We start from the raw sequence: 15410 nt of genomic DNA on the forward strand, positions 1-15410 counted from the left end.
TCCACATATAACGATGATGATTTGCGAACACATTTCTAAGGCCATACACAGATTTGATCGGATCTCTAACCCCCAAAACTGCAGGCCAACAAAGCACACAAAGCCAACTGGCATGGCACAAATTACTGTTGTGATATGAGGTAGTTTTGGGGGCCAGTGCCATGCACTGTATGTGCCTATAGTCCCAGCTACTCGTAGAGGCTGAGGTGGGAGGATCGCGTGAGCTCAGGAATTCGAGATGACCCTAGGAAACATAGTGAGACCCCATTAAAAAACAAACAAACAAAAAGCACCAAATAAACTAATTTTGGGGTTAGCCAGCAAGTACAGCCCTCTACTGAAAGGGAGGAAGTGATTAATTTTTCACCAACTTCAGTATGCCAGTATTAGTAACAACAGCTGCATAAAGAGTTAAGTGGGAGTTTAGATTCCAGAAGTTAAACCATGAACTGAAAAGTCTGGTTGTGCAGTTGGCACCGAGGCTCATTATTCAATCACCGTACCTGAATCCCTGCCATCTGTTGAGGCTGCAAAGTGAAGCAAAAAGTCCTAACAAGAAATTATATGTTGGCTAGTCTCTCCCTGATAAAGATGAATATTGTTAACAATACTCAACCAAATACAAGATGCAGGAGCCCACATCATAAGCAGAACTCCTGATTGACAAAGAGGGTCGTCAGGCAGTTGGAACAGTTTAATAATTGAATAGAGAAATCAACAAGGCACTTTGAAAGAAATGAAGTGGGAAGCTGAGGCAGGAGAATCAGTTAAACCAGGGAGGCGGAGTTTGCAGTGAGCCGAGATCATGCCAGTGCATTCCAGCACGGTGACAGAGTGAGAGTCTGTCTCCAAAAAAAAAAAAAAAGAAAGAAATTAAGTGGAAGAGAGGACTAATTTTTTTTGCAGTAATAACTTACTTTATGATTGTCTTGTTAAAGTCAAGCATCAAATTGGGCATGTCTAAAGTGGCAATCTACATTCTGGCAGAAAAATTACAAAGAAAAGTCACTTGATTTAGAAGGAACAAAGAATCAAATAATTTGTAGTTATATTTAATAATTTTGGTCATAGTTAAAATTTTTAAAATTATATTTTTAAAAGATAATATTCTGGCCGGGCTCGGTGGCTCATGTCTGTAATCCCAGCACTTTGGGAGGCCAAAGTGGGTGGATCACTTGAGGTCAGGAGTTGGAGCCTGACCAACATAGTGAACCACCCCCCGTCTCTGCTAAAAATACAAAAATTAGCTGGGTGAGGTGGCACACGCCAGTAGTCCCAGCTACTCGGCAGACTGAGGCACGAGAAAAGCCTGAACCCAGCAGGCAGCGGTTGCAGTGAGCCAAGACTGCACCCCTGCATTCCAGCCTGGGCGACAGAGCAAGACTCTGTCTCAAGAAAAAAAAGGATAATATTCTGATGTATCCTTCTTTTGTGCCATTTGCAGTAAAAAAAATTTGGGTACCCACAATTGAATTCACTTATGGGTTTTTTTTTTTTCTTTTCATTCTCTTCAGGTGTGGCAGTGGGGTGGGCAGGGAGGAATTAACGTTTACTGAAATTATGCCACTTGGTGATCTCCAGCAATCATTTACCAGGTGGTTTATAATCCTCACGTTTAATTCTGGTTGAGCAACAGTGAACTGACTGTAATGACCCTTGGGAAGGTGAATTGGTTACAGATGTATAGTAATGAGACTGTCAAGAACCACTGGCCGGGCGCGGTGGCTCAAGCCTGTAATCCCAGCACTTTGGGAGGCCGAGGCGGGCGGATCACAAGGTCAGGAGATCGAGACCACAGTGAAACCCCGTCTCTACTAAAAATACAAAAAAAAATTAGCCGGGCGCGGTGGCGGGCGCCTGTAGTCCCAGCTACTCAGGAGGCTGAGGCAGGAGAATGGCGGGAACCCGGGAGGCGGAGCTTGCAGTGAGCCGAGATCGCGCCACCGCACTCCAGCCTGGGTGACAGAGCGAGACTCCGTCTCAAAAAAAAAAAAAAAAAAAAAAAAAGAACCACTTATAATAGTCCAGGCAGGACATAACAGGTCTGGAGTAGAGTGGTAGCAGTGGCAAGGTGACATTTAATTTCCATGAAGTTGGTTTTAAGGGAGACTGGGACATCGGAAGAAAAAAGGGGTGATGCAGGGCTCAAATCTGTACACACTATGTTTGAGATGATGGCAGACATCCAGGTGAAGAAAACTGGCAGACAGGTGAAAATATTAATCTAGGATGATTAGTCATGCTACGGATTCAGAGAAGGAAATGTGGTTTTTCATTACTTCATTAGGAATTGCACAATAAATCTCCTCCTCCATAATCACATGATTACTGACTTTTCAGCATGCAGGAGGAAAAGCAACTATTTCCACTGTCGAAAGGTTTTACTGGAGAAACTTGATGAATACAATGATTTCATGGCTTAGTGAAGACAACCACAGTGGTTAAAATACACGGAACGCTTATTTAGCTGTATCCATTCAAAGTATTTGAGCATCTCCTATTTATAATGTCAGTTTATTTGATGCTAGTTAAATGTGTAACAAGTTACTTAAAACCAACTGTAATACTAAAAAGTCACTGAACACACCTCTAAAGTATACAGCCTGAATAAAAGGTATTTATAAAAATTCCTTCCCTGTAGTATCTATATATTTAAGCTTACAAACTTAGCTGCTTTTCTACACACAACTGCAATTCTATATTAAAGCTTTGCAACTGCCTTAACCTCTACATTCTTTTTTTTTTTTTTTTTTTTCCCCCGAGACAGAGTCTTGCTCTGTTGCCCGGCTGGAGTGCAGTGGCACGATCTCGGCTCATCGCAACCTCCGCCTCCCGGATTCAAGCGATTCTCCTGCTTCAGCCTCCCGACTAGCTGGGACTACAGGCATGCGCCAACACGCCCGGCTAATTTTCGTAATTTTAGTAGGGACGGGGTTTCGCCATGTTGGCCAGGCTGGACAAACTCCTAACCTCAGGTGATGCACCCGCCTCGGCCTCCCAGAGTGCTGGGATTACAGGCATGAGGCACCGCAACCGGCCTATGCTCAAATGTTTCTTGGGCTGTTAAAGTACTGCTCCTCGCGGAAGCGCTAATGTTCCCGGGATCTGTTTTCTTCCGCACATTTACTCCTATCTTCATTAGAAAACATCTGACCTAAATAAATCCCCCAAAGATGCTGACATCTCCTTCCGCTGCAATTTTTTACTTTCTAAGTCAAATCGAAACAATTATTTGAGCGACCGCTCCTGCCTGCCATTAAGTCTTTCTACCACCACCCTCCAGACATATATACAATATTGCTTCTCTCCCTCAAAACAGAAAGGACTGCATAATTCCAGATCAAGGCATAAATGAACCATTACTGTCCAACCCCCACCAACATACCTTGCAATATTATAATCTATTTACCTCTGCTTTGAAAATGTTATTCTTTAAAGCACTGCTTCCAACTAGCCACTTAGCCAGTAACATTTTTGAGAAAAACAAAACAAAACCTAAAACAATGTATATATTCCTGGGGGGAAGAGTTTCTAACTCAAAATAGGCAGAGAATTCTGTTTATTATTCTAAGGAATACCCTTCTGAAGAGGCCTACGGTCCGTGGGGCAGTTTCTAATTTAAAACTGCTTAGGTGGACGAGGAAGAATGTACATTTAAGGAGATATCTTTAGACATAGATACCTCGCGCAAGCCAAATGCTCGTAGGGTAAGCGACACGACTAGGGGTTAAAAGCGGCTGGCTGGTAGGCCGGGCGCGGTGGCTCACGCCTGTAAGCCCAGCACTTTGGGAGGCTAAGGCGGGCAGATCACCTAAGGTCAGGAGTTCGAGACCAGCCTGGCAAATATGGCGAAGCCCCGTCTCTACTAAAAATACAAAAATCAGCCGGCGTGGAGGCGCGCGCGCTCTCAGCTACTCGAGAGGCTAAGGCAGGAGAATCACTTGACCCCGGGAGGCGGAGGCTGCAGTGAGCCGAGATTGCGCCACTACACTCCAGCCTGGGCACAGAGTGAGACTCCGTCTCAAATAAATAAAAGCAGCTGGTTACTTCTCATTCTCTTTAACGAAACAAACAAAACTGAACTTTGCTGGGTGACAGGAGTGAAGCAAAGGAAAAAAGAAGGATAGTACAAGTTCGATTCGAATTCTTCCAGTCTTATGATTCGATCACTGCAGGAATACTGATAAAAATCTGCGTTTTTCCCAGCTTGATAACTTTTGCGAGGCCAGACTAAACGAATACAACGCTCAAAGGAGACAAGTCTCCTTTTTCCTCCGCTTTCTCAAATTTACCTCTCGCCTTTTCCCTCCCAAAGTCGAACCCCCCCGGGATCGTACAGGCGATATTCCCTCTACCAAGCATTCTACTCCTCTGCAGATGCTGCAACCTTTACACTGGAACCAACACTTAGCTGTGGTGCTCCCCGCTTTCTTTACTCGGAGTAGCCCAGGCTCCTCCGCTCCAATCCCCAGTTTCCCTCTTGGGCGCCTGGACGCGTGCCCAGCCGCAGCCTGAGAGACACCGCGCGGCTGCACGCACCATGCAGATGTGCTCCCTTTCCCCTTCTACTTCTCCTCCCCAAAGAGATTTTGTGTTGTGACTGGCCTGTCCCGGTTACTTACTCCAAGATGTAGGGGTGAAGAACGGAAGAGGACGAAATAACTAGCTGGAGGCAGCAGTGTCAGCCGATGCCGGTGCCACGATTCGAGACACCGGCGCCTCTCGCGGTGCTAACAGGATGGGCGCGCGCCCTCCTCCCGGCATCCGTAGAATCCCCGCCTTTGACCTAGCTCCAGGTGATTACTTTCCGGGTCAGTGTGTGTCTAGGGCAAAAACGGAGTTGTAAACTTCTTAAAATTCCTCTCTCAACATTTCAGTAATTCCTCTTTCGAGACCAAAGCTCTTTTTGTGTGCGTGTGTGTCAAGCGTATGCCCCGGGATTGTCCTTCTCCGCTTCCCTTTCTCGGTGTTCCTTCTTGCTTTAGGGACCGGAAGAGTCCTTGAACCAAAATAGCTCGGTGGGCACTTCCGGGGCCGGAGCCCAGGGTTCCCGGAGGGTGCAAGCAGGAGAGGGAAAGGCAGCGGCGGCGGCAGCTGGAGAATGAAGAAGGAGCATGTGCTGCACTGCCAGTTCTCCGCGTGGTACCCGCTCTTCCGAGGCGTTACCATCAAGAGGTGAGATGGGAGGGGGTTCGCCCGGCCTACCGGCCAAAGGGAACCGCGACTTGTGAGCGAATCTTACTGCCATCCAAAAAAAATGCAGGCCTTCTAGCGACTGCATGGGAGGGAGTGTGTCGAGAGGGAAGTAGGTAAGCAGTTGTCTGCGTCTTGTTGCAAGCCAGCGAGTGTGCTGGCTAGGAGGGTCAGTTGTGGTTTCAGTGAGGGTCGGAGGCGGGAGGAGTAGTGGATTAACGTAGTTTAGGCTTGGGAGTTCACCACCACTACTTTTAGAATGGCCCCCGGCTCAAGATGATCACTGCCCAAGGCCACCCGGTGGCTTAATTGCTTTTACGCCACCTCCCCAGAGGTTGGAGATTGGGAAGGTGAAAGGATACGTAATTACAGTTAGATACGAGAACAAGTACATAGATCTGTTGTATAGCATAGAGACTATAATGACAATATACGTATAGTATTCGTGAAAAACGGAGAGTGGATGTTAGTATTCTTATCACAAAAATAACTCTGTTAGGCAATGCATTTGTTAGTTAGCTACATTTAACTATTCCACAATGTATAAATACTTCAAAGCATTAGGTAGGCGGCAAGTATTAATATATACAATTTCGTCTCTCAGTTTTTTTAAAGGTGTTTATAGAAAATCTGGGGTTTGCACTTACTGATTTTTTTGAGCCAACGTTTCAGTAATTGCTGATTCATTATATAATGGTTTCATTCAATAAAGATTGGGTATGTACTTGAAAATGTGTAATAGGCTCAGAATGGTCAGTTAAAATGTATAAGAAAAGTTTCAGGTTTTTAAATAGTATTGGAATGTCTAGTAGAACCTTGGATTCATTGTACTTAACAATTTCGTTTGTTAGCTTTGTAAGAGTAAAATACTTAGGAAGGCTTGTTTGTAATCAGCCAATAGACACATTAAAAAAGAAAATTGAGTAGTGTATAAATAGAATTTAATTTTTTTTTTTTTTTTTTTTTTGAGACGGAGTCTCGCTCTGTCGCCCAGGCTGGAGTGCAGTGGCCGGATCTCAGCTCACTGCAAGCTCCGCCTCCCGGGTTTGCGCCATTCTCCGGCCTCAGCCTCCCGAGTAGCTGGGACTACAGGCGCCCGCCACCTCGCCTGGCTAGTTTTTTTGTATTTTTTTAGTAGAGACGGGGTTTCACCGTGTTAGCCAGGATGGTCTCGATCTCCTGACCTCGTGATCCGCCCGTCTCGGCCTCCCAAAGTGCTGGGATTACAGGCTTGAGCCACCGCGCCCGGCCTTAGAATTTAAATTTTTAAAGAGACTTTTAAGTTACAAAATTTCACATGAAATTGATTAAAATTTAGTAGATTTTCAAACATAATAAGATTTGTTAGATGAAATTGAAAGCCTGAGGAAGAACTAGATTTTTTTTTTTTTTTTTTTTTTGAGACGGAGTTTTGCTCTGTCGCCCAGGCTAGATTGCAGTGGCAGCGATCTTGGCTCACTACAGACTTCGCCTCTGGAGTTCACGCCATTCTCCTGCCACAGCTTCCCGAGTAGCTGGGACTACAGGCGCCCGCCACCACCCCCGGCTAATTTTTTGTATTTTTAGTAGAGACGGGGTTTCACCGTGTTAGCCAGGATGGTCTTGATTTCCTGACCTCGTGATCCTCCCGCCTCGGCCTCCCAAAGTGCTGGGATTACAGGTGTGAGCCACCGCGCTCAGCCAGAACTAGATTTTTGAATGTGAAATCGTACTTTTGATAAATCAAATATTTATTTTTAAAACCGAAGTAGCCCATGAATACTCTTTTTTTTGTGCACAAAATCATTTGTAATGTGCCAAAAAAAAACTTATTCCATAAATAAATGAGACATAAGTCACTGATGTTGTGTTAACTTCCTGAAAGCAGGCTGTAAGCTTTTCCACTTTTTGAAAATGTATATGCCTCAAGATCAAAATAATACCAGCACTCTTAGGTATCTGTGGTAGGGCTTTTTGATAATTTATTATTTCAAGGTAAAAACAAATTATCCCATAAGTTTTTAAGAGACTTCAAATATGACTTTGCCATCCTTAATTATGATTATCTGAAACAAATTAAGCTAAAGCATGCCCAGTTTAAGCAGCTTTTATCTCTGGTGATCAGCTGAATAGAATGACAGCAAGACACATCCGAAAGTATCATGAATTCTTAGCTGTGGGTGCTCATTGCCAACCCAAAAATGGTTTCCAGATCTTGACTCTACTTCTGCCCTCTATCTTTAGAAGGTGACCAAACGCTAGTCATCTTCTGGTTTGTTTTGCTGCATTTCCTGTGTTGCAGCAAATATCTGCTGGTCTCTGATGTCTTAAAGACACAGAAATGTTGTGCTCACTCAGAATCCTTTTGAGCTTGTTGCTTTCATACTGTGATTTCCATCTGATTGTTTGGATTTGGCTGGTTTTTGTGGCAATAAGGTGAACCGCAGTATTTAATCATATTATTCTAATTCCTTGTCTGCTGCTACCAAATATACATCATTAACATTTTCTACTTTATATTAAATACGTTTATATTACATTGAAATAAGTAAATCCAAAATCAATAAAGGGTGAACATTTTTCTCTCTGCTTATAGTTGATCTTTTAAAATGATGCCTTCTTTGGTGTTTGTTTTTTTTTTTTTTTTTTTTTTTAGTGTCATTCTTCCACTTCCTCAGAATGTGAAGGATTATTTACTCGATGATGGAACTCTGGTGGTTTCAGGAAGGTAAAGTATTTTAGAAAAAAATTTATTAAACTTTATCATAAAGAAGCACATAAAATGAATGAATTAGCTTAGGCACCATTCTCTCCCTTTAGCTCTTTTTCTCTCCTAGCCAAAATGATGTGCTGATCTTTATCTCATATTCCTTGTCAATGCTTACTTAATATTTTCAGCATTAAGTACTTTTCCCTCTAATAATGACAACTTGTGAAATTGAGCAGTTCCTTTCATCTCTGTCTTTAGAAAACAGTTATGATGACAAGTTTTCCTTCTGAAGGTGGCAGGGTGGGGGAAGTGCACATTAAAATTCTTTGAGATCCTTCAGTTTTGACGATTAAAAATTCATTGTTGCAAATAGAAAGCTTTACTAGGCTTTATCATTTCATTCCTCAACATTTTCTTCCCCACAATTGACCTACCGTGGCCCCACCTCCACTTTCTAGAAGCCGTTCAGGTAGTTTGCCTATTTATAGAATAAAGGGAAGAAGTTACTGTGTTTCAGTCTTTTGGATGCAAACTTGAAAACATTGAAGAATCATAGGATTTAGTGAAGTTCTCATTTTTTCATTCGAATCTGCTCAGAAGTCACGTTATGAGTGTTCAGCCCTCACCGGCCTTTCTAAAATAGCCTGACAGTAACCCTATGCCCTAACCTCCCTTCAGTTTTCTGCATCACACTTACTTCCACCTGACAGTTGTTAATTGTTCCATTAGAATGCAGTTTCATGAAAACAGGGACGTGGCCCATTTGTTCACCCCAGCTGGTGGGACAGTGCCTGATACAGCAGAGGTGCTTGATAAACATGTGTTGGATGAAGGAACTCTAGAAATAGAGTAAGAATTGTGTGTTTTCAGTAACACTAAGCGGACCCCATATTTTTGCCTATTGGGTTTTTAATGTGGTTTTCTGGATTATATTTCTGTTTTTGGTATTCATAGAGCCTCAATAACCAGAAAATTGTTAATGTAGCGCCTCATTAACTTTGAGTAATTTGAGGCTAAGGAAACAGTAGGAAAGTCAGACAAGTCTCAACTTTAGGATATTTACAGATACAATTTTTTTTTGTTTTGTTTTTCTTTTGAGACGGAGTCTCACTCTGTCGCCCAGGCTGGAGTGCAGTGGCGTGATCTTGGCTTACTGCAAGCTCCGCCTCCCGGGTTTGCGCCATTCTCCTGCCTCAGCCTCCCGAGCAGCTGGGACTACAGGTGCCTGCCACCTCGCCCGGCTAATTGCTCACTGCAACCTCTGCCTCAAGTGAGTTCAAGTGATTCTCCTGCCTCAGCCTCCCAAGTAGCTGGGACTACAGATGCCTGCCACCACGCCTGGCTAATTTTTGGTATGTTTACTAGAGATGGGGTTTTACTCAATCTCCTGACCTCGTGATCTGCCTTCCTTGGCCTCCCAAAGTGCTGGGATTACAGACATGAGCCACTGCGCCCAGACTTTTTTTTTTTTTTTAAGATGGAGTTTTGCTCTGTCACTCAGATTGGAGTGGAATGGCTCAATCTCAGCTCACTGCAACCTCTGCCTCCCATTGATTCTCTTGCCACAGCTTCCCAGCTAGCTGGGACAACAGGCGTGTGCCACCATACACAGCTAATTTTTGTATTTTTAGTAGAGATGGGGTTTCACCACGTTGGCCGGGCTGTCTTGAACTCCTGACCTTAGGTGATCCACTCGCTTCAGCCTCCCGAAGTGTTGGGATTACAGGCGTGAGCCACTGTGCCTGGCCAGTTTTATTATTCTCAAATGCATATACCTATTTGCTTTATAAATGAGCTTATAAATAATAAGCTTATATAAATGAGACTATAAGTAAAATAGCTTTTAATATTAGAAAATAATTGGTAAATCTCAGTAGGGTAAACATATTGAAGAGCTCCTATGATGATTCTCACTGGCCAGATGTTTGCATGGCCTCTGGCTTAGGCAAGCACTGATGTTAAATACTGTGAAACAGGGCTGGGTGTGGTGGCTCATGCCTGTAATCCCAGTACTTTGAGAGGCCGAGGTGGGTGGATCACCTGAGGTCAGGAGTTCAAGACCAGCCGGACCAACATGGTGAAACCCCATCTCTACTAAAAACACAAAACTTAGCTGGGCCTGGTGGTGGGCACCTCTGATTCCAACTACTCAGGAAGCTGAGGCAGGAGAATTGCTTGAACGCAGGAGGCGGAAGTTGCAGTGAGCCAAGATCGTGCCATTGCACTCCAGCCTGGGCGACAAGAGCTAAACTTCGTCTCAAAAAAAAAAAAAAAATACTGTTAAACAATGCGATACAGTGCTTTACAGTAAGCCACAAATCACATAGGGATCTTGCCCTTTTGGAGTTGACAGTAAAGCTTAGTATTTTGTGAAAGCCGACGTGGCGTAGTGCTGTTTCGTTAGTCAGACGACCTAATTTTAAGTAATATCTTTGCTATTTTCTAGTCCTTCCCTCTGTGCCTCAGTTTTCTTGTCTGAATATGGGGCAAATGACAGTATAGACCTTACTTTATAGGGTCATTGCAAAGATAAAAAGTGATAATATCTAAAATGGTCAGTCTAATGCCCAGTATATTGTATGCTCTTAAGACATGCAACTACTTTTATTATCATTAATCTTAGGTGAACATAGCAAACACACAAGAGAATATGTAATGAAAACTGGGATAAGTGCTGTGCAGAAAATGGGGTGGTCATTGCCCTTAAATTGCTGGGAGAGCTGAGGACCGCGAGGAGGGTCAGGGAGTGCTCTGAAGAAGGATCTTTGGAGCCTCTGAGATGTGAAGATTGGAGGAATGTAGTCAGTTGAAGGCGAAGGGAAGAATCTTCCAGATGGGGGGAACAGCATTAATAAAGGCTCTAGGCCTGGAAGATCTTGACATACAAGAAGCTTGGAAAAGGTCATGTATCTAGAGTATGTGTATGGGAAGTGAGAGAAGGGTAAGTGGCATGAGATTCACAGTTGATGACATGGGGGAGGACAGTTAAGGTTAGGGGTGTGTGGGGGAGTCATGTTAAAGATGCTGGAATTTATTCTGAGAATGTCAGGAAGGTGTTGAAGGGCTCTGAGCAAGAGAATGACTTGATCAGATTTCAGTTTCCGGGCAGTGTCAGGTGACTGTGGAAATGGAAGACAGGTTAGGAGGATATTGCATTGGACTGGGTGAGACCTGCTAGTGGCTTGAACTAAGATGGTGACAGTGGCGGGGGGAGGAAGTGGGTTTCAGAAGATGGGGAGCTTGCACTTTCAGAACTTGAAGACAGGGATGTGTCAAGGATTCCTCTCAGATTTCTGATAGAACGACTAGATGAATGAAGATGTCATTTGCTCAGGTTGAGAGAAGCATTGTCTGTTGAGCCTTTTTGAAAACTCACAATCTGTTGACAATTTTGAAAGGTTAGTAATTTTAGATTAGGTTACTTTTACAGATAAAAACTTGAAAATTTTAAGTTTACTTTAAATGAGGTACATTTATGATAAAATGTAAAAATTTTTTTTTTGTTTTTTTGAGATGGAGTCTCCCTCTGTCGCCCAGGCTGGAGTGCAGTGGTGCGATCTCAGCTCACTGCAAGCTCTGCCTCCTGGGTTCACGCCGTTCTTCTGCCTCAGTCTCCCGAGTAGCTGGGACTACAGGCGCCCACCACTGTGCCTGGCTAATTTTTTGTATTTTTAGTAGAGACAGGGTTTCACCGTGGTCTCGATCTCCTGACCTTGTGATCCGCCCGCCTCGGAAAATGTATAGATTTTAAGTGTACAGCTTGGCAAATTTTGATAAGTGGTTACACCTATTTCACCATCACTCCATTCAAAACATGGAACACTTTCATTCCCCAGAAAGGTTTCTCTTGTCCCTTTCTTAGTTTAGTTTTGTCAGTTCTAGAATTTCATATAAGTGGAGTTACATAGTATGTATTCTTTTATGTCTATGTAAGTGGAAAAAATACCATTTTTCCTCTGCTCTCATACCACCACAGTCAACACAGAAGACCTCTGTAACCACATGTGTGGGGTTTTCTTCCCACCAAGAAGCAATCCGTTCTGCAGCAGACGCCAGCTGAGGGTCCTCCAGTCCAATTCAGTCTACCTGGAGGAGTATCAGATCCCACAGCTTGAGGGCTCAGTCTCACAAAGACTGCCCCCCACCCTGATGTCAATTGCAAGCCCCAGGTTCCTCTACCTGTGGGTCTGACCAGGCAGCTAGAAATGAGTGTCCCCTCCTTGGGTTTGATTCATTTGCTAGAGCAGCTCGCAGAACTGAGGGAAACATTTATTTAGGTTTACCGGTTTCTCATAAAGGATGTTACAGCCCTGGTGTGGTGGCTCATGCCCGTAATCCCAGCACATTGGGAGCCCGAGGTGGGCAGATCGCTTGAGGTCAGGAATTTGAGACCAGCCTGGCCAACATGGTGAAACCTCATCTCTACTAAAAATACAAAACTTAGCCAGGCGTGGTGGTGCACTCCTGTAATCCCAGCTATTCAGGAGGCTGAGGTAGGAGAATCACTTAAACCCAGGAATTGAAGGTTGCAGTGAGTCGAGATCGCACCACTGCACTCCAACCTGGGCGATAGAGCGTGACTCTGTTTCAAAAAACCAAACAAACAAAAATAAAGGATATTAATAATGGATAGAGATGAAGAGATGTGTAGGGTGAGGTGTGGGGGAAGGGATGCAGATCTTACATGCCCTCCTACATGCGCCACCCTCCAGAAGCTCCATGTGTTCAGCTATCTGGAAGCTCTTCGTACTTTGCAAGAAAGTGGGAGATGGCTGTAGAGGTCTGCCATGGACCCTAATTCTTCATGCCTCATCCTCCATTGCTTCCACATACAGTGCCTGCCTTTCTCTCCAGACTCTATAAGGTATAGTCTTGTTTACAGTTATAAGTTAGCATACAGTCTGGGTTCAGTAAATGTTGGTTGAATGAGTGAATGAACATGCTTATCCTACTTTCTCTCCATGGTAACCTCTGCTGAGTTCAATGAATAGAATAGGCCAACGATGATGTCTAGTTTACCTTGTTTGCCGAGTCAGATCTAATGGTAATGGTTTCCTGGAGTGCCATGTAGAGGATTCTGAAGCTGCATCCAGGGTTCAGTGAGAACGCTTGCTTGGTTTGATTCTCGTTGCTTGTAGTGGGTGTGGGAAAGGAGGCTAGCAACGTGCATTTCTGGTATAGACAGTGATTCAGTTTCACTGAACACTTATTGCATGCCTAGTATGAGATGAGTACTAAGCTTGATACTAGCATAACAAGATGAGCTGGGCATCCTACCGTAGGAGTCTAGGCTTATTAGCAAGTCAAACATACGTACGTACATACATACATACATACATACATACATACATGTCTGAGTTGTGTTGCAAAAAATGTTTTTGAATAAAAGTATCAACCAGCTGTGGTGGCTCATGCCTGTAATCTGGCACTTTAGGAGGCAGAGGTAAGAGGATCAGTTGAGGCCAGGAGATGGAGACCAGTCTGGCCAACATAGCAGGGCCCCATCTTTACAGAAAACTAAGAAGTTAGCTGGGCCTGTTGGCACACACCTGTAGTCCCAGCTGCTCAGGAGGCTGAGGCACAAGGATGGCTTGAACCCAGGAATCGGAGGCTGCAGTGAGCTGTGATCATGTCACTGTACTCCAGCCTGGGCGACAGAGCAAGACTTTGTCTCAAAGAAGAAAAGCATCAGGTATTCTGATAAGTAATGTATTTGGGGTTTAATTAATCACTGTAAGCTGGGCTTATCCGAAAAGTCTTTACAGTAAGGTGATACTTGAACTGAGCCCACACACTGGGTCTGACGCAGATGGTACCTCCCTTCCAGTCACTAATCCTCATTGTCCCTTTTTGGTCTCTAGTTTTTTTCCTGACCTTGTCTCCCTTAAGGCTGAATAGTAAAATGAGTTGGGCATCCCTAATTGGAAAATGGGAAATCTGTCCAGATGGGTGCTGAGATAGTGCCATTTTTCCTTTGAATATTTTATAAAATTATCTTTGGGCCATGTGTATAAGATGTATATGACACTGACACATAACTGTTTTTTTTTAATTTTAATTTTTAAGTTTTAGTTTTTGTGGGTACATAGTAAGTGTACATATTTATGGGGAACATGAGATGTTTTGATCCAGGAATGCAGTGTGACCTAAGCACATCATGGAGAGTGAGGTGTCCATCCCCTCAAGCATTTATCCATTAAGCTGCAAACAATCCAATTACAGTCTTTATTTTTAAATGTACAGTTAAGTTATTATTGACTGTAGTCACTCTATTGTTCTATCAAATAGTAGGTATGTGGTCGGGTGCTGTGCTCGTGCCTGTAATCAAGCACTTTGGGAGGCCAAGGTGGGCGGATCACCTGAGGTCAGGAGTTCAAGACCACCCTGGCGCAAAATGGTGAAACCCTGTCTCTACTAAAAATACAAAAATTAGCTGGGCATGGTGGTGGGCGCCTGTAATCCCAGCTACTCAGGAGGCTGAGTCAAGAGAATCGCCTGAACCCAGGAGATGGAGGCTGCAGTGAGCCAAGATCGTGCCACTGCACTCCAGCCTGGGCGACAGTGAGACTCCATCTCAAAAAAAAAAAAAAAAAAAAGTACGTCTTATTCATTCTTTCTACTTTTTTTGGTACCTATTAACCCCCACCTCCTCACAGTCCCCTACTACCCTTCCCAGCCTCTGCTAACCATCCTTCTACTCTCTGTGTTCATGAGTTCAATTAGTTTTTAGATCCCACAGATAAGCGAAAATGTGATGTTTGTCTTCCTGTGCCTGGCTGACTTCACTTAACATAATGATCTCCAGTTTCATCATGTTATTGCAGACAACTGGATCTCATTCTTTTTTATGACTGAGTACTACTCCATTGTGTATACGTACCACATTTTCTTTATCCATTCATCTGTTAATGAACACTTAGGTGGCTTCCAAATCTTAGCTATTGTAAACAGTGCTGCAACAAACATAGGAGTTTATGTTTAGACTTGGGTCCCATCCCTAAGATATCTCGTATATATGCAAATACTGCAAAATCCAAAATACTTTTGACCCTAAGCATTTTGGATATACGATCCTCAACCAGTAGATGCCAATTGTAAAATACATCAGGCAGATTTATATTTTGATTTTTCACAATTCTGTGAAGTAGTTGCTATTTTCCCAATTTTATAGATGGCATATTGATGCAAACTTCTTGGCTGACAGTTGTGGAACTGAGATATTTAAACTATGCTTGCCTGCCTCCAGAGCCATCACTCTGGTGTGCCAGCTCTGTGTAAGATGTAGGATAGAAAATATAGCATCCTAAATATTAGCACTATACTTTATCCATTTAGTTCTCTGCATGCAGAGGGTTACCTTAGAAAGCCAAGTCTAATAAACTTGCACTTTTTTTTTTTTTTTTTTTTTTTGAGACAGAGTCTTGCTGTGTCACCCAGGCTGGAGTGCAGTGGCACGGTCTTGGCTCACTGCAACCTCTGCCTACTGGGTTCAAACAATTCCCTTGCCTCAGCCTCCCAAGTAGCTGGG

At 43.6% G+C, this 15410-nt stretch overlaps 2 protein-coding genes across 8 annotated transcripts in view; one reads left to right on the forward strand and one right to left on the reverse strand.

Annotated features, from left to right (window-relative positions):
• Positions 1-4744, reverse strand: part of NUDT5 (nudix hydrolase 5) — a 29215-nt gene extending 24471 nt beyond the window's left edge. For all 3 annotated transcript variants that reach the window (XM_074001021.1, XM_065520278.2, XM_074001020.1), the window contains exon 1: positions 4623-4744. The gene's annotated coding sequence lies outside the window, so the exon portion shown is untranslated. The remainder of the gene's footprint in view (positions 1-4622) is intronic.
• A 286-nt stretch (positions 4745-5030) lies between these two features.
• The window catches only part of CDC123 (cell division cycle 123), a 55043-nt gene continuing 44663 nt past the window's right edge, over positions 5031-15410 (forward strand). For 3 of the 5 annotated variants that reach the window (XM_045399546.2, XM_005564623.4, XM_074001019.1), the window contains exons 1-2: positions 5031-5175; positions 7829-7900. In XM_045399546.2, the coding sequence (XP_045255481.1) occupies positions 5102-5175; positions 7829-7900 (146 nt within the window). In that variant the 5' untranslated portion in view covers positions 5031-5101. The remainder of the gene's footprint in view (positions 5176-7828; positions 7901-15410) is intronic. The other 2 variants (XM_065520276.1, XM_065520277.1) reach the window with 1 other exon arrangement.

This window comes from Macaca fascicularis, chromosome 9 (genome assembly GCF_037993035.2).
Source record: "Macaca fascicularis isolate 582-1 chromosome 9, T2T-MFA8v1.1".
NCBI classification, from domain to species: Eukaryota; Metazoa; Chordata; class Mammalia; order Primates; family Cercopithecidae; genus Macaca; species Macaca fascicularis.